This window comes from Ixodes scapularis, unplaced genomic scaffold (genome assembly GCF_016920785.2).
Source record: "Ixodes scapularis isolate PalLabHiFi unplaced genomic scaffold, ASM1692078v2 PGA_scaffold8__174_contigs__length_109621045, whole genome shotgun sequence".
NCBI lineage: Eukaryota > Metazoa > Arthropoda > Arachnida > Ixodida > Ixodidae > Ixodes > Ixodes scapularis.
Genome location: NW_024609883.1, coordinates 20,368,502 through 20,391,234, shown reverse-complemented (window position 1 = coordinate 20,391,234; position 22,733 = coordinate 20,368,502). Strand labels below are relative to the sequence as shown.

The following is a 22,733-nucleotide window of genomic DNA, read 5'->3' as shown; positions in this document are numbered from 1 at the left end:
TAGAGCGGGAAATGGTTCATAGACGGCCACCGTATAATATTCCGCTCACTGTTTAGCCTCTTTACGTGGATGATATTTAAGCAGTAAATGTTTTGATGGCATTTGCTCGTCTTCCTCTCCATTCAGAGTACCATCTAATACATCACTGGGCCAACCACCGCTACGGCGTCTTCGCGGAGCACGCTTCCTCTCCCGACAAGGCGCTCTACTGCAGTAACAACAAAGTGAGTGTACGCAGCATTCCGGAATTTCCCCCCTGCCTCCCATGAGGAAACCATGATACGGAAGCTGACGCCCGAAGTCCGGATGAACCAGCCTTCCAGCACGCAAATTTATTTACTCAGTGAGATAGCGGATTCTCTCTATGGCGAGGCGGGCTCCGAAAGCTAGCTATTAGGGAATTTTCGCAGATCGTTTTGGCAGTCTCGCTACACTGTCCGCAACCCGGCACCATACACGGAACTCTACAGTTAAAGCCATTGGAGCGCAGGCGCAGTAGCGGCTTCTTCATTGCGGAGGACTTAGCGGAGGGAGAAACGCGGTTTTCAAAAAAAATTGAGTTTACGAACATTTCTTTCCGTAAGCCTCCTTCAGTTTAAAATTGCGATCGTCACATCGAAAACCTTACGCATGCAAGGCAGAGTGAGAAACATGTGCCATTCTTGTATCTCTATTGCGCAAGTGGGTGGATCGCGAAAAGGTGAGATGCACGAAGCACTCTCGGAATATGTCACTCCTCGCAATATTTCGCAAAGGAAGGAGTTGTCTGAAAAGGAGATAGCTCTGCAGAAGGTGGCTGCTGAGCAGCGCTGCGAACACGGAAAGCCACAATTTCCTTAGCGGACGCCTGAAATTTCCTCCTTTCTCCCGAAGTTTCCCTCGCTTGCCAGGATGATTATATAATAAATATTCGTTGTTTTCTACACAACTTCCATTCTTAATATAGGGAATATATTAGAGTGCAATTTCGTCTGCTTCTTGTACAGGAGCCGCGATGATGTCAGAGCGCCGAGCTCTTATCGGCTGATTGAAAAAAAAATAGTGTGAAATAAAATAAAAAATAGTTCTGTAATTGGCAGCCGCAGACCGTCTTTGCGAAGCGGCGTGAACGCAGGCGGGGGGCTGACTTAACACGCTCCCCAGCGATACACGCGCCGTCCGAATCCCAAATCGAAGTTCCCGCGCGTTGCTATGTGTGGCGGCTGCCGCATTTATTTCCACGAGCAGCCTATCCGATGTGAGCGGTGTTGCTGGGCTGTCTACCGCCTGCTCCGCAAAAATATACGCCCCGGACTGCTAAGAAAAAAAGAATCGTTTTTATGCGACAGCAAAAATGAACTGCTCGTCACCTAATACTCAAACTCTATCCGAATATAGTGCTTGCGACAAATACGAGGCAATTGGTTTCAATGGCCAACGTTGTCAGGTTTCGAAATCAAAGGTTAGTTCAGAAAATATTCTGCGAATCTAATACGTCCCGTTTTCTGCAACAGATGTTGCTTGTCTCCTTGTATTCTCAAAGTCTGCCTGCCTTCGTTTAGAGCGGACTCTTAAGCGCGATCCAAGACTGATTTGTGCGCGCGGAGACGGTGCGGCTCCCGCAAAATGCGTATTTCGTGACGTCGCGCTGATTCCGTGCGTGTTCCTGGCGCGCATAAGAAAGTTGGATGATTTCAACTTTTTTGAATGCGCAAGAAAACGCGCTGTGAGGTAGTAGGGCGCTCCCCTCCCGGCCAATCAGTTTAGGGCACTAGTTCCGGCTCCGCGTTTCTTCGCCGTCTGGCGCAGATGCTCTCCGCTGGCCCAAGCGACAGCGTCCTAACCAACCCGCATGGTTGTGACTTAGAAAGCGCGCCGGAAGCAGCAAAAACGCGACGAAATGCGCAATATCAGGGAAGCGCATTCGCACGCACACGAACACGTTGGTTTGGATCGCGCTTTAGGCGCCCGTTTCCGGCTTGAACGGCGTCACCATCGGCGTAACCGTGCCTGTGCCCGGTTACTGCCATAGGCCCAATGAAGTCAATTTCTGGGTAAACTGGGCGCTCAGCAGCGCTTCCGTGGTCGGAGGCGCTCGTTACTGCAACGAATCAGCGACTCATTGCTCCATCGATAGATTGCGAACTAAAATAATATACAAAAGCCATATTCATAAAATGGAGCGCTAACGTTTTAATTATGACTTTTGACGCCGTCGAGCTGGCTTGAGTGTCTTCCTAGCCATTCGCGAAGACGAAGCCGCTCAATATCCAACAACATGGCGCGGCCCCTCTGCCGTGCTCTGCCGCTGCTCCCTGCCCCGGTACCGCCGGTACCGCGGTAGGTTTTGTTTTGAAATTTACGGTTCGCGCGTGCCTTGCTACTTGTTACGGCAAAGAATTGTATATTCTGCTTGCCTTCCTTGTGTCCAGCAGTTGACAGTCCGTTACTTGTCGTCGGAGTCTTCCAGGAAATCGAAAGAGATGCAGCATTTTTCGCACTGGTTGACGCATTTATTGAGTCATTTGCAGGACAAGGAAAAACAATTTACAGTGTCTCTTCAAAGAAACGTTGCTACGCGGAAAATAAATTAAGAATGCGCGCAGTATCTATGTTATCAAGAGGTGCTGCAGTGGAGATACACTGTGCGACACTGTTAGCGCGAACACGATATACTGCTTTTTCACTTTTAAAGGCTATCAGCGGGCAGAAAATATTACTGAGTTCGCCAAGTGACTATTTTATGTTTCGTAAACTCAGATGCAACTATGACGCGAGAATATCTGTCTTCGCGATTGAAAAACACAATACAGTCGTGTGTCGCTAACATCGTCGATCGTTTCGGTCACGTGGTATATAAGCCATATTTTCGGGGACTGATATGTGTCCGCTTACAACTCTAAATCGTCATGTTAAATAAAGAAACCTGGAGTACGAATTATGGTCAGCTAGGTTGGGAACGAAATGGGTAAATACATGTATTTTTTTATATTTTTATTGTCGTCTCCGTAAAAAGAAACAAAAAAAAACACGAAAGAATGTTAGTGGGACAAAAAAGAATAGTAAAGCTGCTCGGTTACAGAATTTACACAGAGCTTCACCATTGTCAGTTAAGACATTGGTGACTGTCAATTACTAAAATTTTCAGGGGTTTCTAGCCCGAATCACCTGCAGTTCTTTCCCTATCCCAGTTGCAAATGACAAAAATGAACAACATACCACCTTCATTACTTATTATTTGTGATCGTGGCATTGATTCATGATTATGGATAACTAACATTATAAAGAATTGTTTAGGGGACTGGAGATGTTCATTTTAAAGAGAAAATACTGTAATGGCAAACACGAATGTTTGTTTCTGTGGCATGAAAACAGAATAATTATTATTTCTGATATGTGTTATATAGAAGCAAACCCAGTGTGAAGTAAATATGCAGCCCTATTGGTTGTGGAATCTCAAATACCAACCGAACGTATATTACGATAAAATATCAATTGTTCAACCTGTGTAGTAAGACAATAACGCAAACTTTAGTGGGTCAGATATTGTCCATCAAAACTTGAGATCTCAAAGAGTGAAACTCTCCAAATGGGAGTTTGAATTCTAGTTGCCAAAGGTCCTGGTATCACTGGTTCGAAGCATCAGATCCCTCCCCCCTCTCCCTCTAAAGAAAAGAACTGCCCAAAGATTGTTGGCCACCAGCAGGCTAACAACTAGTATGAACAAAGTGGATGCTCAAAGTGGATGCTCAAAGGCTTCTTTCTGTAAAGACTCTGTTATACTCCGACGTAACGCGCGCGCAAGCGAACGCTGGCCGAAGTCGGCTACGTCACGTCAGTCACGCCGCGTGCCGTCAGTCACGCGGCGTGACTGACGGCACGTCAGTCACTCCGGCGGCCCTGGCGGCTTCCGCGGCTTGCGTCGGTGGGCCGTGGGCGCGGCGCATGCGCAGAATCTGACTACGAGGGCACGTTTCCTGCGAGAGTGCGCCACTTCCGGTTCCTTTTCGTTTCGAATAGCAGACGAAAATTCCCGCGCTTCTTGAGGGCCAAGTTCGAGCGATGGCGTGGACGTACCTTGCACGACGAAAACTCGCGCTTGCATTGTTGGTGCACCGCATGCGCCGCAAGCGTAGGCGGTCAATGTACATACGGTGTAACTTTGACAAGCACCCGGTTTACGGTACTCAAGCTTCCTCGTGTCGTAGACACACGGGTAAGGACGAATTCCCTCGTTCAGCTTCTCGACCGACCGAGTCCAATTCTTGAAACATGACGCCACACGGAGTGGTGCTCCTGTCGTCCGCTATTGCTCGTATTCGCCGCGCTTCCCACGCGAGGGCTCCCAGGAGCCAGCGCGTGATGCATCCTGGCCCGGCGTCGCTGGCACGGCCGACGCGGAATACGGCATGCTCCATTTTGGCGTCGAGGCGGTCAGGCTGCGTCGAACGCCGCCGGTCGCGTGGGTTACGCGGAGTATAGAACTTCGGGTTTTCGCCGACGTGACGTCGCTGTGACGCGCTCGTACGCGCGTACGCGTTACGTCGGAGTATAACAGAGCCTGAACAGGGCCTTTAGTCTATGATGTTGCTTTATAAAAATCATGCAAAGAGCAACCTGGGACAATATTGTCTCTCGAGGACCTCAAGAAGCACAGCCGAAAGATTTCATGCTTAGTTGAAAGCTCGTGTCATTCTGACTGGTCCATGCAAATAAACACAATGCATTGTTATTTGGGGGCAAACTTGTTCGTTGCTTACTTACAGATCTGAACCAACATATTCCTTAATATTCCTTATTCCTCCAACAAGACATATTCCTTAATATTGTGTACACCTTGCTGTCTATAGACGACTTCGGTATTTCTCATTTCTCTTGGCCTCTTGAGGAGCTTCCGGTACCTGTCGCTGGCACCGTCGAGTTGAAACATGAGTTGAACCAGGTTTTCTTGGTGTGGCCACCGAGATCCTATGCTGCCCATGGAATGCACCAGCCACTTCATTGTGCTTTCTCATTTTGCTCTATGGGTGTTCTCTATCTCCTCAGGACTTGCACGGGAGAATGTAGGAACATATTAGTTTGTGTCGTCGCAACACACACACTTGCAGAATAGAAACAGGTCTACGAAACATTCCATAGTGCTGCTCCTACTATCCTTTTGTTTTTGCTATCATCCTCTTTGCTCCAGCCTTTCCCGTTTTACATTACAGTTGACCGTAGATTAAACTGCACAGATCACTATGACGGAAATTAGCATGCTGATGGTTATATTCAGCTTGATAGGTTGGCCAGCAATCAAGTGCACTTTACAAAAAGTGAGCGCAGACATTACCTTTCTTTATTGGGGTTCCCTGTCCCTGAGCCATGTTGGTTTGATTTTCATGCCTTGAGAATCTGTATGGATACACAAAAAAGAACACATAATACAAATGTTGCTATTTTATGTGCAACAAAAGGGGAAAAAAATGCCTAACGTGAGTTTCATTTGTTTTGAGGGGAGTGCGTTGGTAGGTGTAAAATCTTGCGAAAGAATTATGCATTGAAGGACGAATAGCACATCTCGCAATCAAGCTCTGCTATTGGCATTCTGCCCTTCTGTGCGTAAATTTTACGAGATTTTAAAAGTGTCTTTCAAAATTAAATTATTTTACTATCCAGCTTTCTATTTATTACTGAAAGAAATAAAACATGGCTAACTAGTCGCAGGGCTCTGAAAGTATCTACATGAGATACATTAATAAAAAAAGGCACATGTTGTAAGATACGAACTCTGTGAAATATGAAACTGGCAGAAGTATATTCATATATAGACTACAATTTACTCAACGGGGATCTACACTGCTCTGCACGATATCGACGAGATGCAGAGGAGGTGAGATTTCGCCAACAGTGTACATATCATAAAATATTTGCAGGAGGGTCTTCATCCACAAAACCACGTGCTAAAAGCGCTCGCCGAAATGTGTGCATCGTAATAAAATCACGGTGGCATTTTGTGAATTTCAAAAATAAAACGATATATTCAATCGCCTAAAAGAGTGCAAAACCCTCAAATGGAGCAATTTGTGTCTGGAAGATCAGCTCAGGAAAAGTTTCAATTAGGGTGAAAACTTTCAAACTCACCATCGTCAGTTAGGATCCGAACGAACAGGTGCTTCTTGTCCCCGACGCTGCTTGGGCACCACTTTCCGTAACAGCAGGAATGAGGTAGTTCAAAGACGCGAAAAGCCTTTCAATCGCCCGAAAATGCGAGTCTCGCGCAGTGCGATGATCGAGGCGCCGACGCTTGATGCACCGAAGGCGAGCGAAAGCACCGACCAGGGTGTAAGATAGACAGGTGGGGAAACGCCGAAACGGCCCATAGAAGCCTACCGCAGCGCCGTGACCGGATTGTGTACTCGTCTGCTTGCGGGTACTCCCGATTTGCAACAGATGGCGCGGCGGCGAGAGGAAAAAAAGTCAGAATCGGATTTGCGTGAAACTCTATGGGAGAGTGCGCAAAATAGACCGAGAGCACGACAGTCCTCCATTGAAAATCCACGAGAAACAATCGCCGTCAGTTTAGGCGGTCGCCACCGGTCGCGCACCCGGAGTGAGAGTTCACGGTTCTCCACATAGATGGCGCCACAGAAAAAGAGAAAACCGAAGGATACACAATCCGGTCACTCATTTGGCTCTCGTTTCCCCACCTGTCTATCTTACACACTGGCACCGACCGAGCAGACTCACGGGCACCTTCACAACGGTCCACCAGTTTCGGAGCGCGCAGAGTGCAAGCGCGCATGGCACAGGCAGCGGTTTCGTTTAAGAAGCGCTAAAAACAGAGAAAGGGCACAATTTCGACAGCGTGATGTTGACACGAACTTTTAAAAATATGCTATATTTTTAAGAATACGCAACTTGTATTTAAAGAAATAGTATGCAGTTAAAACTAGAGCTAAATGAAGTTTGATTCTTGATTGTTTTGTTTAGTTTTTAGTAACGAGCACCTTCAACCACGCGAGCGCTGCTGTACACCTTGACGGTGGCGCCATCCCTGTTCCGGCCGCGCAACTCGCTTTTTGTCTGGTGGTTGACCGCGCGTTGCATTATGGGACGCTTACCATAATTACGTCACACGTGACGTCACTTGTAACGTCACGAGGGTAAACTTTTCCGGCTAAAATTGTCGGGAAACCTTTTCCTCTAAATTTAGCGGGACGTTTCCCGCAATAACGTAAAATGCGACGTCACGTGTTACGTCACGTGACATCACACGTGAATTTTCGTATCACATGACGTCACACGTCAGTTCGGCAGAAATATTTCTTGCTAGATTTCCCGGAAAAATTTCCCTGCTTAATATATTAGGGAAGTGCTACCGCTAAATTTAGCGGGAAACTATTCCGCTAAATTTGGAGCAAAAGAATCCGCGTCAAACTTAGCGAAAAAATTTCCCGCCATTCAAGAAAAAAATTTCACTTCCAAATTTAACGAGAAAATTTTGCCCTCGTGGCATCACACGTGACGTCACGTCCTCTCTCTCTCCGTTCCCTTCTCTTCTCCTCCCCTACAATTTAGCGGGTAATTTTCACTAAATTTTCCGCTAAAATTACTGAAACATTTTTCGGCTAAATTTAACAAAAAATTTCTTCGCTAAATTTAACCGGAACGTTTTTGTCGCTAAATTTAGCGGAAAAATGTTCCGCCAAATTGAGCGGGGAAACAACGCGCTAAATTTAACGGAAACATCTTTCCGCTAAATTTTAGTGGGAAATTTGCGAAACATTTACAGCTAAAAGGGAGGGGAACAAGAGGAGGAGGTGAGGGTGCGGAGGGGCATACCCTCATCTCCGTACCCTTCCTTCCTCCTCCTCAAGAGCTGCGCTCTAATTCGGCATTACAGAGAATTGTAAACGTCTTTCATTTTCTCTGATATAAATATTTGTAAAATTGCTAGCGACCTTACAATAAGATAGCGTGTTATGTTTCTGTTATTTCTTATTTCCTCAGATGGAGGCCACAAGATGCACTGATGAGATCGGATTCAAACTAAGCAACGCCCATGGGTCGGTTTGTCCAAAAAATGATGCCTGCACAGACATGTCTGACCTCTGTGACGTCGCCTTTCACCAGGAAAAAGAGCCAGCTCCAGCGTCTATCATGTTCTTACCGTACCTAAACGGGGTAAGCTTTGCTTCTAGAACGCTGTCTTTTAGGCCAACGGAATTTCACAGTCCCTTCACTTTTGTGTCTAATTCTTGCTGGAGTCATCACATCTACCCCGGTACCTGCTGTTACTTTTATATTTAAGAGGGAAAGGGGAGTTAAAACTGAACGCTAGTATTTTTTCAAGAGAAGAGGGTCAAATGAGTATTGTTTTCCCACGTAATTTCAATTTTTAATTGCAAACATGAATGAAAACTTGTCATGCTCTCTTAGCACAATTTACGTAAAATACTCAACAAGTGTAAAACATTTTTTTCATGTCCTCGCAAAAGCATTCGCTTTGACTCGTTTCGTCCTTTTTTTCTTCTTCCTTGCTAGGTGTCCCAGTTCTGCGACCAGGACACCCATAATCCCGATGCTCCTAATTTGCAAAACGAGCGTCACCAAGGAGTGTCCACCTGGGATGTGATAAGCAAACACGATGACTTTCTTCGGTGAGATTTGTTCAAGGAACTCATTAGCATGGAAGCAAACAAAGCGTTCACAACAACTCCTGTTTATGATGTCACCGCAAAGCACTCTCTCTGGCTGGGATACGAAGTAGAGTCTCTGAATGAGTTTCCAGATTTCCGAAACTCCCAAGCTTTGTTTCGGAATCGCGTCGTGCCACTCAAATTCATCCATATTCGTGCAGAAATCTGGGATCCTTGCATAGCGCACTGTGCGATAACTGTGCGCATAGCGCGCCGTTGGCGGCGTTGTCGATGGGTCTGAGCGGTGCTGTGGATAGCACTTCAAACCATTTACGATATCAGTTACATTACAGTCAAGCTGTGCTTGTTATTCTTACCCCAGAACGGTATGACTGCTAAATTTGGGTTAAACACCTCAGGTTAGCAGTTATACCGATATGGTACGACATCTAATATTAAGGTGAATCCTCTCTCACTGTTTGAATATCTGGAAGAACCAATAATTCAGTCTGCCAGGGTAGTATGTCTGGTGTTCTCATTGCAGCCGCGTAGCTTATCGGTCAAAGCTTAGCCGCTTATTTCCGTCATTAAACTGAGCCGCCCGTATTTGCTTTTCGTTTTTTTAATGGTTTTTCAGTATGCAAAATACCGTCGTATAGAAAAATCATCACCTCATCAGTGTATTTACAACTGCATACAAGGTTTCATGACTGAACAGGATTGGGAGAGCATAAAACATAGTCTCAAGCTCCTTTGATTGCTTGACACTTGCTTTGCTGGCCAGACGACGGTGGCAGCGAAGTCCAGCAATGAATTTCCCATGACGATGCTAGAGGCAGTTGGAAGTCAACGCCAGTTCTGATAATGGCTATTGCGGAAAAATACATCTGGCCGTGGCTTACGTGAATAGCTCGATATACATTCAATGGCTTTCTAAACTGGAACCACTGAGGATGCCTGCGTCACCATTCATGCTACCTGAGCAGCAAAGTAGATCACCTTCACTAGGGACATCGAGTGAGATACTTATCAAAGACCATGCTGTCAAGGCTTCATTGGTGGTGTTTGTTTTTGCCGCAAGTCAGAAAACAGTATAATCAATAAAAATACTCATATGGCAATTACTTAAATGCCCATTCATAAAATCAAATTACTTGTAATCGATTACAGTTTGGAGGGGTTTTGTAATCATTTGAATACATTTATTAGAAAGTAATCCCCAGTGTAATCTTATAACAAGGCATTCGAGAACCCGAGAGGGAGGGTTATAAGAAGAGACAACCGCAAATGTCTCAAATTCAGCATCTGCATTTTTAATCTCCACAACGTCCTTTTACAGAGCCATCCCACCCTCGTAACCTCCCCAAGTTTCCACACGCCTCCCCATGCATGTGACCACGAGCGCAGCGTCTGAGTTGGTGTTTTGTGCTGAAGAACCTGTGGGTTCTGTGATTCAATACTTGGATTTGAGATTGTTTGTACACGGTGGGCTCTGTTGAAAGTATGGCAAAGTGGCCCCGAAACCTTTGTTGCCTTTTAAGAGTTGTCATTTAAAGTTAGTTAAGAGAGGCATAAAGATGACACTTTGGGACGCTGCCCTCAGAATGACCTGTTAACACAAAAAACAAAAAAACAAAAAAAAAAAACAGTTTCTGTAAGGAATTAGTTGCTCCGCTCGCAAGATACAGGTTACAACAACAATATGATAAAAGGCGTGGCGATTAGATTTATGAGGAAGATCAGAGTGATGAACAAGGGGCGAATCGAAAAGGTTGAGCAGGTTTTGTTCGTTCTATTTTTTCATTGGTTTTCTCACAATTTATTGCCTATCACAAGAAGGTTCAAGGTGAATGTTATATTTATGACAGACTTCAAGACCAGAAGAAACACAAAGATGCCTCTGTTGATTGTCGCAAAGGCGGTGTGTATGATATCCCGATATCGTGTGTTTTTTTTTTTTTATGTCGGACAGACCAAATGGTGTTTCAATGATCTGTTAAATGAACATAAAAGAGCTACAAAAATAACTCTGCTAACTTCGAGATCGCGACGCATGTTCAGGAATGCAAAAACTGTATAGCAAAATGGGAGTAGCCGGCTGCTTTGTTCGAGGATAGGAATTGTATAAAATGTATATTAAAAGAAACCATTCAGATTGATTCCCTGAGGTATTGTATTAGTCTACCCTCAACGACACTCAATGTGGCGACAAAGAGGTTTTCGCGTTTATGAAAACAGTGTACGTTATCGAACTGTTTTTTGGAAGGGCGAGTTTATTGTTTGCCAGCGAGTTGCCCTACTGACCTTGGTGACTATCGGAATGTCGGTAAGGGACGAATTGGAGAAGAGATGACCACCCGTAGTGGGGTCCAACAGTGTGAACTTTAGATAGCGAGGCATATTGTGTTGTTGTGTCGCATGACAGTGTGTTCCCTGACCTTGGGAACTCTAACGGGGCCTGTAAGGGTCCGGTCGAAGGGAGAACCGCCCCGAAGATGGGTACAACAGATTGACTTTTAGATAACGAGACGAGGCGTGGGCAATTTCAGGGATAATGCGAGGATTGAATGGCTGTATAAAAGAAAGTTCTGGTGATTAAAAATGTATTAAAAATGTAGTTGCTGAGTTTGAGACGTTTGTGTTTGTCCCTCCTTGTACACCTTCGTCTGGGGTTGTAGACTGCCTTATAATAACCAGCACGTCTACTTAGGTAGGTTGTCTTCAGTAATCGTATTACATTTTTAAGAACTACACTTTGGAACTGTCGCTACTTTGTCCTCTTCCCTCTAAGGGCGCCCTTTGTCCACTTAAGTCTCCTACTATAGCCTGTTGCAAGTGAAGAAGGCAGGGCGAGGGAAAGGAAAGCCGGGAAGGAGAAAGCAGACGCAACGCTGGAGAGGGGAAACCTTCTCCACTGTTTAGCGTTCCCTCTGCTTCCTCCTCCCCGCCTTCCTTTCCCTCGCCCTACCTCCTTGAATCGCAATGAACTTTATAACGAATCCTGGAACGAAGTCTCCAACAGGAGGACCGTTTACCAAAATCGGTGGATTAGATCATATATCGGCGATTTTAATCCAATCACAAAGTGTACGAAAGCCTTTTTTTTAAATTTGTCTGAAAACTACGGCCAATTCGTTTTCGTCTCGAGTAATCAAATAATCGAATTAAATTATTGCTGAGCGAAAGTAATTTTAATTCTAGTTTATAACTTTTTTCGAGTAATTTGCACGAGGCTGCGCTAAACCGAGAGCTGCGCCACTCATGTTCTACTCCGTCGAAAGAGGCTTAGGGAGCGTTTTTTTGCCTCAGCCGGTCTAGCGGTTAGGTTGCGAGTGTGTAAACGGGCCATTACACATTATCCTATATGGCACTGCTGCATTGGGACCAAATCCACATCGCTAACACGAACAAGCAAGACCCGTGCAGGGTCAAGCAATTGCTTTAATATCACTACGTGACGTGGTTTATTACCTCGTTTTCTTCGTAAAAAAAACATTTTTACGATAGTTTGGAACTGTGTTGCTGGGCTCCGCCTCAGGCAATAGGCGGCGTGAAAAGTTCTATACCCATTTTTTTTTTTTTTTTGGTGGCACTTATTTAACGCAGACATTTCCAACTGCGACCGAGCTTCCCTACCGATACCGGGAATGCGTAAGTCGATAGAATTGTTTCTGTGACAGCTCATGAACGCTGCGGTAGCTCTTGTACTTACGTTTTCCACTAGATTGCAGAGCTACCCATCCGTGCTTATTGCTGCGGCTATACTGGCAGGCAGTTTAGGGAGATGGTACAGAGAGGCATTCGGGGGTCCGGGAAGGAGGCGGTCGATCGAGGTCTCTGCATGGAGACGGTGTACCACGCGAATGGAGCAGCATGAGCGCCGAGCGCCATGTAGCGAGATAAAACCACGTCATCTAGAAAAATCAAAGCCTGTCAACAGTCTGATGTACCTCCGTAGAACATAATTAAACTCGGAAGACGCCAAATCAATAGTTGCACCCGAGCTCAACCACAAGCGTTCTTTCACGCTCTGACTTGCTACGAGTTCCAGCCGTACCCCGACGCAACGCTGGTGTCTCACCAGTGTGTGCGTTTGCAATTGTAAACCCAAAGGCGTCGAAACGCTAATGTAAGGGCTTTGATTTTTCTGAGCGGTGCTGGCTGGGAGCCGGTCGTTCGTCCGGAGAACAGCCCACTGTTCTCGTCAAGACAGTGGTCTGCGTCGTACCGTCGTGGAGCTGGAAGGCCGAGAGGAACGGAAAAGCTCGCTACAGCGCCTCTGTCCTTTCTATCCAACTGCGCGTTGCTGCTCCACGTGTGCAGCTGGCTCGCGCTCACGTGACCCATGCCATCGAAAGAAATTTCTACCAAATGCTTTACCAGAGGATACGTCTCACCCCGGAAAAATGCAACGGCCTTGCATCCGATCGGTTTTGCGTTGTTAGAGCAGCTGGATGCGCGCAGCGTCGGGGGTCTCCCCTTTTGTTATGTGAGGGGTGACTGCCGTCATCTATCGTCATGGACAGCCTTCGAGACAGCTTAGACAGCCGTCTCTGCTGTCTTGGCGAATTCGGTATCTCGCAGTGTCGGCGGCAGCCGTCTCCCTTGGAGCAGCGCGAAGGCGCGACAGCGTGGAATAATTTCTCTGTGAGTCACATCTTGGGTTAGGAGAGAAAGCGGAATGAACACCTATAGCAAGAAATTCAATCTGAAATAGAAGTTCGTTTTGGTTTCATTTACAAATCAAAATGTGCCTCCTGGCGTAATTATCACGTTTAGACGGATCGTTTTAAGGGTGAAGCGATGACCTGCGCTCATAACACCCTAACTTCTTCGTATAAGCGGGACTAATTTGTATCGCTCAGTGAAACCAGCACAGTAGACAGGCGCAGCAACTAGTATGCCGGCACCCATCTGCGACCCTTACTTTAACAGCAATTTTGAAAAACCAGTGGCGCCATCTACTGTGATTTCAAGTCGCGAATACGGCAATTAAATGTCTTCTCTAAATTTAGCGATAAAAGCAATGTCACCCTACCTACACACCCATTGAATTACCCTGTTTTTTTAGCGGGAAAATTTACGTCACGTGTAGAACGTTTTACGTATCAAGAATTTTTTTGCAATTTGCCATACAATATTTGGGTGAAATGGGTTCCAGGATTTGCGATATGCACCGGCCGCTTAATACCATATACATTGCGAACCCTAGTTGTCTGGTATATAATGGCACGCGCGTCGCTGAGCGAGCGCGTGCGTGGCCAAATGCTTACCCCGCTTGGCTGTGGCGCGGAGGATGTGGGTTCGATTCCAGGGAGCGGACTGTTCTTTTTTTTTATTATTTCTAATTGGCGTTTTCGCAAGTTCAAAAGCTTTCTTGTCTGATCCAGTTACGCATAATCTACGTGCCCAACGTTCTAGGCTGAATGTTCCACAAACTCCCCCCCCCCCCCCGGGCTACAAAAGACGCTCTGCGTGGCAAGTTAGGGTCACCTTGCCCCAGCGTTCGATCCTGCTGTTTCGCCACCATCGACGCCTGCGACGCTAGCCTTTTTTTAGTTCGTTTGGGGCACAAGTTCGTCCCAAGAAGCGCTTAGTTTCTTCATTTATCATCGCCTCATCAATAGTCGTTTGTGAGAATATTATACTCACCAAAAGTCAACACAAAAACTTTAAGTCTTTCCACTTTGGTGAAGAAGGAAGACCAGCGAAGCTGTACTATGGTGGGCGGCCTTCCAGCCGAGCAATGTGCGCTTCTTTCGCAAGGGAATCTGAAGCGCCTGAAGCAGTGCTACTCGAGGCGACAGCGGCTTCGCGGCGGTTGCGGGCCCATTCGCGCTGCTGCGTACGTACGTTGCGGCGGCTCCCTCGCCCCCCCCCCCCCCCCCCCCCCCCCCCAGAACCCGATCTTCTTTAAAGGAAGAAAGGGCGCGCGGCCGACCCATTGTGAGTCCATACTGCAACTGATTAGAACGCAGAAAGCACGTGCAAAACAGACGAGGACGAAGACGAAACACACCGGACGAGCGGTGCGCTCGTCACGTGTGTTTCTTCTTCGTCCTCGCCTGTTTTTCGCGCTGTTTCGTACGATGAATTCTCACCAACTAGCCCAACTATCCATTCTTCTATGATGATGATGATGATGATGACGATTATGGCTATCCCCTTTCAAACGAGTGGTAACGTATGTCGTGTCCATGCCATGTGGCTTTCGCTTTCCACGCTTTTTTCTACTTTACCAGCATTTTCTAGTCGTCGCTTTGTGACGTCGATAGTCCATCTGTCTGTGGGGCTCCCGTGATCTGTCCATGGATGGAAGTTCAGTGCCTGCGGTGGTAGCGTAGGACTTGGGCCGATGAAGCTGGTGGACTGACTGCCACCTGTGCGACTGCCCCAGTCTGTCTGGCCCGGCGCGTGTTGTTTTGGCGAGCCCCTGGTTGTGTACGCGTCGCGCCTTATCCCATTCTGGCGTCAGGCCGGTGCACTGCAGGACTAGGTGCGCGATGGTTTCGTCCTTTTGGCCGCAGGCCCTACACTGCACCGAGTTTATTGCCGGATCGAACCGCTGCCGATATAGTCGTGTGCGCAGCGCTCCTGCTCGGGCCGCAGACAGGAGACGGCTGCCTAGACTGTTATCATAGTAGGCCTCCGGTCCAATTGTATACTTGTGAGGGCTATTGGTTTGCAGTGAGGATTTCTTGTTTGCCTCCTTAACCCAATGGGTGGCCTCCACCTCTTTGACCCGTCGCCTCACCTCGCTTGCCCACTTGCTCGCAGTCGCCTCCATGACTGGTTGTGTGAAGAATCCATACTTCCTAAGGGGCTGGTTGATCCGCTTCGTCCATTGGGTCTGCACGTAGTTAAAACTGTTGTAGTGGAACACTCGCCTGGCCCACCGGTGCCCGTCTATGTGGAGATACGGACAGGCAACCTATAATAACTAGAAAAGTTGCCGCCATCTATGAATGACGGCGGCAACTGTACTGGTTGTCTGGTTGCCACCGTCGCTCGTAGTTGGCGGTAGCTGTCAAGAGTTTTGTGTTGTTTTGTGCCGACATTTGTTTGGTATTGGACACGAAACTGAGGAAACTAGCCCTTAACAGCTCAGTTGTAAAGGACAAAAACAAAAAAAAGGTTGGTTTATTGAACGGTCACTTCCAGGAATGGCAGGGTAAGCTCCTATCAGGACTCTGGTTTGATGTGAAGGTGTATTTCAAATCGAGACACACCTTCACGGCAAAACAGGGTTCATTTTGGGCTGGCGCATTTTCTCAGTCATGGCAAGCTGTGGTTGATCTCCAGTACCTTTGTGGATCATTGGGTCATTTTGAATGTGAATGGGTGGAGAGTTTGAGGTGAGGGGAGGCTCATAAACAGACATAAAGGGAGGAATACAAGTCCTGCCATTTGCCTTGGTCACGCATTGCACCTTCCGCAACAGCCATTGTTCGGGAAAACATATATTTATCTGTGTATCTGTATCTAATTTTATTCCGAAACACTTTTTTTTTTACTTTTTAGCTGAAGTATCTCACTATTTGTATCTTGGCCCTAAAATACATGTAGTTCAGTATATATATTACGGAATATCCTTTGGAGTATCTCCGCCCAGCTTTGACCTCCTATACTTCGCTTCAGCTTACATCTGAGCGCAGCCAAAATCTTGGGGACGGTTCACCGAATGGAAAAGAGAGTTTGTACGCATCACGAAGTAGTTCGCAAACATAACGTTTCAAAAATAGTTTGTTAGTGTGCAAACATTTTACATCGTTCAAGTTGTGTCCTGCTAAAAACGAATCATCAAAAATAAATTAAATCATTTGCGTTCCAGTTTCTTCATAATATATTAATGAATATTCTTCGAGGAAAAACACCTATCTGTTCGCAACAATGATGCGACTACTACTCGTCTTTTCCCGTTTCTTTATGTTCTTGAAGGCCGAATCGTGGGATTCAAGTTCGACGCTTTCCTCTCCAAGTTGCTCGACACCCCTTGGTATTTTGTTTTCCTAATTTCCACCGACAACGAGAGATAACAAGAACGGCACGTATGGACATCGGCGCGAGATCGTGATGAATGTGTACTGTTCTTCATCAGAAGTCCCAAACCGCGTCGTACCGCGAAATTGTTAAACGAACATCGGAGCTAACAGACGTTGGCAAACCGACGAAAACCTTATCCGCCGACAGCGAGAAACGCTCTCCAATTAAAAGCGGGTATTGGGTGTCGAACTGGCGGTCAGAGGCAAAGCCATGCGCTGTCGGTGGTGCGCCGAGCAGATGAATACTGGAGTGCGACCGGAGGGGCGTGCTATGCACTGTTGCGGTTCCGCGTTTGTGGAGAGAGCGCGCCGGTTGTTTGAAATCGGAGGCATACGGCAGTCTGCCCAGAGAGCTTTCACAAGCCGATTTTTCCGTGGGCTCAGGACGGGGCAGCGGCAGAGAAGAGGAGCATCCTGGGCACCGAACCGTTACCACCTTCAGGGTTCCCGCCACGGCCTTCCTCTGCCGGCAGTGCGATGGCCCTCCGCGATTCCCAGCAGCCACCGCATCGAACCTGAGTTTTATTCCAGGACGCGAAATGGCATTTTTAATTATGTAGCAGACGATGGCGTTGATACTCCCGTAGCAGACGAAAAAACTCTCTTCGACTCCTCTGCCCATCAGCACAGAGGCTCCGCGCGGAGTGACGTACGAAGTGTGGGCGATTTCGCGTCCAACCTCCGACGTTTGATTGGCCCCGGCCACCCGTAGCTTTGGCCATGCTTGGAGCTAAGTTGAATCGTAGTACAGTGAAGTAATTGTTTGAACAATAATGGCGCCCCATCCCTTCTCTCATAGATTTCCTCCGTCCCTCGCCTTCATTGAGTCAGCGGGCGTACTATTGAGCCGTGGGCAGAAACGAACTGCTCACCAGCTTTTGATTGCTCTACAAATGCCATTCTTTTTTGTTCAACCTACCTTTTTTTTTTTTGCGCAGAGTTGAAAGGTTCCGTGGTCCAACGAACGCAGATATTAGAGTTTTGTCCTAGAGCTTCTCTTTGATGAATGAGAAAGAAGAAAAAACAATGCTTTATAAATAAGCTTGACGAAGCCCATGTCCATTGAACTGTTTTCCTACCACATTCGCAAAAGAACCGTTCATTTCTTGTATAACGGAGGCCCAGTACTAAAATCACCTTTTCCATACGCTGTAACAAAATGACTCCATGGGTTTCAAGTTGGAGACTTGGGAAAAATAGGCGGCGTGATTGCCGACTTTCTAAACGAGTATCCAACTTAAAGCCCCAAGACAGAGACACGGCGTGGTCCTATTTTGCTCCGCAGGACATGAAAGGACCCACGATAAGATAAAGATCAAGATAAGAACGTAGAAAATTTTGATTCTGTATTGAAAGTTTACCTTTGGCGCATGTTTTATTTCAGGGTCAAGAGGAAACTTACGGTCCACCGGAAAATTCACACAAAATTCGAAGAAGTGCAGCAGGCAAAAAAGAAAGGAAAGCGCATCTTGTTTGTTTTAGACGCGTCTGGTAGCATGATCGTAAGTCATATTTCCGTAATATACATAGTTTCACAGTAAAAACTGGAAAGGACCACATGCACGGGACCCCAGCGCCAGTCAGAGAGGAGGAGCGAAGCGTATGACAATTTTCTTCAGAAGGCGTGTACCCCGACGATACGTGATCACGTATCCCTCTTTGACGCTTTTATTGGGTCGTTGACTGCGCAGCTTTAGCCGTTTCACGAGTTCAGCTGGAACAGATGATAGAGCCCAATTTATCTGAAAGACAAGCGCCTCGCAGTATACCGTCACTAGTGGATCTACGAGCTGGAACAAGCGCCAAACACGCTCAAGCTTGGAGGGAGAAATTCTACTGTTGGAAGCTTTCACTTGAGGAGGGAACACTGAAGATTGTCCTTGCCGTTCGCACCCATGCCAGTGAACAAACTGTACGGTACTGTATACAATGAAGCTTGGAGCACGTCTCCAAGTGCTGTGTTTACTGCGCCGTCATTTGTGGTTCAACGATTTGTGCCTGATGACGACGTAAAAGCGTCCTGCTGTCGCCTGCCTGGATCCTGGGTGTGGCAGAGCAGCAGTGGTAGATGCGGTAGACGCCATTTCTGGTCTAGGGCGCTCTCAGCTTTACGGGTACCATAGAAGATTCAGCAGACAGGGCGTGGAACACGACGACGGCAGTGACACTCGGGTTTTCCCGTACCTTTTGGCCAGCATTTCTACGACGACCAACCGCCAGGATCGCGACGTCCGACGACGGGACACGCCGGTTCCTGTGACGTCATTCGTTGAAATTTGAAAACCGCTTTTGATACACGGGCAACGCGGGAAGCTAGGCTCACAATGCAGGGAACGCGTTCCAGCCACCATATTGCGCAGTGCTGCATTTCTCGTCGGGGATCTTAGGGACACTACAGATTGTGTTGTGTTAGCGCCGCGCGCTAACACAACACAGTCTTCAAGACGCACGCCACAGGCGCCTCTTGAAGGGTCTCACAGCCTGCACGACTTAGAGCGCTCCCGGCGACGCCAAGACGGAGGTGTCTGCCGCTTTCGGAAACCATGGCCAAGCTTCAGGGCGTTTGCTGGTTGAGGCGGGTCCGGGATGCGTATTAGCAAACCATATCCTGTACAGTGCCTGGCCACGCCCCCTTCGATGCGATGCAAAAGCGGTCATTTCATTGGTTTTCAAACTGTCACGTGACATGACGTCACTTTCGCGCTGTTTGGACGCATTTAAGCGCGTTTTCGTCTCGTCAAGATGGCGTCCGCCGCTACGCTGGTGGGTGAAACGCGCGTTACGCTGCGGCGCTGTAAACACTTCGTTTCACGCGCGTGCCTAGATAACTCGAACGTTTTCAACTTGGCGATGTGAACTCGTTTTTCGGTAAGATGAACGCCCAGGACTGCACGCCGAGATGATGCCACCGCATACGCGCCGCTGCCGAAGTCGCCCCTACGAGTACGACCACTACGATCGTCGAAGTTCGCCGCTGCACCGTCGCACCAAATGCTAGGAACTAATACTTTCACCTCGGCGATGTGAACTCATTTTTCGGTAAGATGAACTCCCAGACTGCATGCCGACATAATGCTACAGCATACGCGCCGCTGTCGAAGTCGCCCCTACGAGTACGACCCATAACGATCCTTGGAGTTCGCCACTGCACCGTAGCTTCATTGCAAATGCTAGCAACTCTTCCGGAGGACGGCTCGACGCGGACGCAGTGCTTCTCGTACGTGGATATGTTCTCGTTCCGCAAATGCGCGCCTGACCGCGACCGGTACATGAAAAGTCATGGAATTTGTACTACAAATCTACTACCAATTGGACCATCTACCATATTTACATGATCTGATTAAGGCAGCGGGCCCACGGCTGCCGTCTTTATTCTTCGTGTCTAACAGTTTTGCAGGCATTTTTCTAATATCGGTGGGTAAATTACAACCAAGCTTTATTGACATATCTAATTTAGTGATCACAAAACTAGAAATTTAGAAATCGCTTACCGCTTCTAAGTTCTCCTTTAGTAAGAGAACTTGGAAGTCGTAGGGGCGACTTCGACAGCGGCGCGTATGCTGTGGCATTATGTCGGTAGTGTTGACGATTGGGCTAGTTGGTCATTCATATTAGCGGAAAACAAACAGCGCAAGGACAAGGACAGAGTAGAAAGCGGTAGCGCTGTGTCTGTCTACCGCCTTCTACTCTGTCCTTGTCCTTGCGCTGTTTGTTTAACGCTAGCATTATGTCGGCATGCAGTCCTGGGCGTTCAGCAGTCCTGGGCGTTCATCTTACCGAAAAACGAGTTCATATCGCCGAGGTGAAAGCATTAGTTGCTAGCATTTCGTGCTACGGTGCAGCGGCGAACTCCAAGGATCGTAGTGGTCGTACTCGTAGGGGCGACTTCGGCAGCGGCGCGTATGCGGTGACATCATCTCGGCGTGCAGTCCTGGGCGTTCATCTTACCGAAAAACGAGTTCACATCGCCAAGTTGAAAGCATTCGAGTCATCTAGGCACGCGCGTGAAACGAAGTGTTTACAGCGCCGCAGCGTAACGCGCGTCTCACCCACCAGCGTAGCTGTGGACGCCATCTTGACGAGACGAAAACGCGCTCAAATGCGTTCAAACGGCGCGGAAGTGACGTCATGTCACGTGACATTTTGGAAACCAATGAAATGGCCGCTTTTGCGTCGCGCCGAAGGGGGCGTGGCCAGGCACCGTGCAGGATATGGTTTGCTAATACGCGTCCGGGATCCACTAACAATGACGTCATGTCCACGCCTTGCCTTCTGGGTAGTATTGGTCCCAGTGCGGCAACAAATGACGTCACAAATGCAGGTTTGGCATGATGCCGGATCTCGCGATCCTGGCGGTTAATTCTAACAATTCCTGTAAAGAGAAAAAAAAAAAAAAAAACGCGAGCGAATGTGAAAGTTGTTGTCGTCGCGGCGTCCCAACTATTGGCTGCTGAAGCTGTCGCGGTCTGGGAAGATAAAGAGCGTCCTGCTGCAGAACAGGCTTCCGCTATATGTTTTCGCCAAAGCTGCTTCGACACCGCCAGAATCGCGGTCTGCGTCAATGTGACAGTTATATGACGTCAGCCGGCGGAAATCGCGAGATGATTTTTGGCCGCGATAATCACAAACATTCGAATCGCATTCCAGGCACCGTGGTTGGGTGGCTCTTCCCGAAAGTAGGCCATTGGCAGCGTTTCTCGGTGCGTGCGGGTCATGGCTTCCTTGACGTGTCTGTTGCGATTTTGATCCTAGTCCCTGGCAATATTCGGGACAGCGAGGGATTCGAACGAGGGCCATGTGTACGTGATCAACTGGAATTTCGAAATACTTACACGTGAAACGGCATCATAGACGACTTCTTTAGTGTAGTTTTCCAGTTTTACTGCGCAGAAAGCAGGCATTTTTAAAAAAAAAAAAAAAGGTCACCGCCACGGTTTGAACGGTTCGGATCACCGCTGGGAACACCTGAATAACCGCCAGATGCTAACTTTCCAACACTCGAGTGCTCCATGGGTCAATCTGCCACCGGCTAGAAATCGTCGAGGTAGATGCGTCATTCTTCAAAATTGGGCTCCTGAGCTTGCAGCTCAAACAGACAAACGCGTTTTTTTCTTTCTTTTTTTTTTGGGGGGGGGGGGGGGGGGGGGAGGGGGAGGGGTGGGGGGCCGAGATGCGCGTATACACCTTTCCAGGAAACACTCGACCCCAGGGACAAGAGACCCTTTTTCGAGCTCACTCAGTGGGTTTTGGTTCCTCATCGTCATCCCTGCTTTGATAGGCGTGTCCAGCGTAGGCGTAATTTCAGAGAATGCTGGTAGCTAAAGTCTCGCCCCTTTCCACTGTCTTTTCTGAATCATGGTGTATGATTTCCGCGAAGACATATATAAAACACTGCACTGCACCTTTGAAAAAAAACAAAAAAAAGAAGAAAACTATGTTTCTTTTGTTGTTTTTTTTTGCGTACGGGCGCATAAGAACAAATGCGACTGGAATGTTTGATTTATTTTACGACGAGTTTTGACGGCGCCGTGCGCTCAGCCATGTTAGCCGACATGTTATCCGACGCGTAGCTGTCGAAAATAATAGGCAACAAAATATAGCAGAAAGGCGTGCATATTTCACTCGCACAAGTAACGTGTTTGCCGATGTGCGCGACGGGACACGGACGTAAAATTTAGCAAGTTTTCAGATTCGAAAATTATCTTGTACGTACACTGTTAGCAAAAATAACACGCCCAGACCTGTAAACCGTTGTCCCATAGCGGACACGTCGAAACGTGTTCGTTTTACACGAGGCCATCTGTGTTTTTCGTCTACACATGAGGTGCTGCGTAAACTTAACACGCTACACCGTGTCTGCCTTCCGCAAAACCGTTTCGAGCGTGTTCCTCATGAAACATGGCGGCCAGCGGCCGAGAACAGGCGAGAGACGAGCCCAGCGAGCCGTGCCTTTCAGCCGAATTGAAAGCACACAGGGCGCGTTAGTTCTCGTTCGATGTCTCTTATACACAGTAAAGTCTCCAAGCGGCCGACGTAGCTACTTGAAAAGGTACGTACGTGCGTTGTCGGCGGCGTCGGTAGCTTCAACAAG

General features: G+C 47.6%; 1 protein-coding gene across 1 annotated transcript in view; it reads left to right on the top strand.

Moving 5' to 3' along the window:
• LOC115320202 (calcium-activated chloride channel regulator 4A-like) overlaps positions 1 to 22,733 on the top strand; it is a 76,827-nt gene that overhangs the window by 41,182 nt on the left and 12,912 nt on the right. Inside the window, exons 3-5 of the mRNA XM_042286929.1 lie at positions 127 to 224; positions 7,972 to 8,145; positions 8,506 to 8,621. Coding sequence (XP_042142863.1) covers positions 127 to 224; positions 7,972 to 8,145; positions 8,506 to 8,621 — 388 coding nt within the window. The remainder of the gene's footprint in view (positions 1 to 126; positions 225 to 7,971; positions 8,146 to 8,505; positions 8,622 to 22,733) is intronic.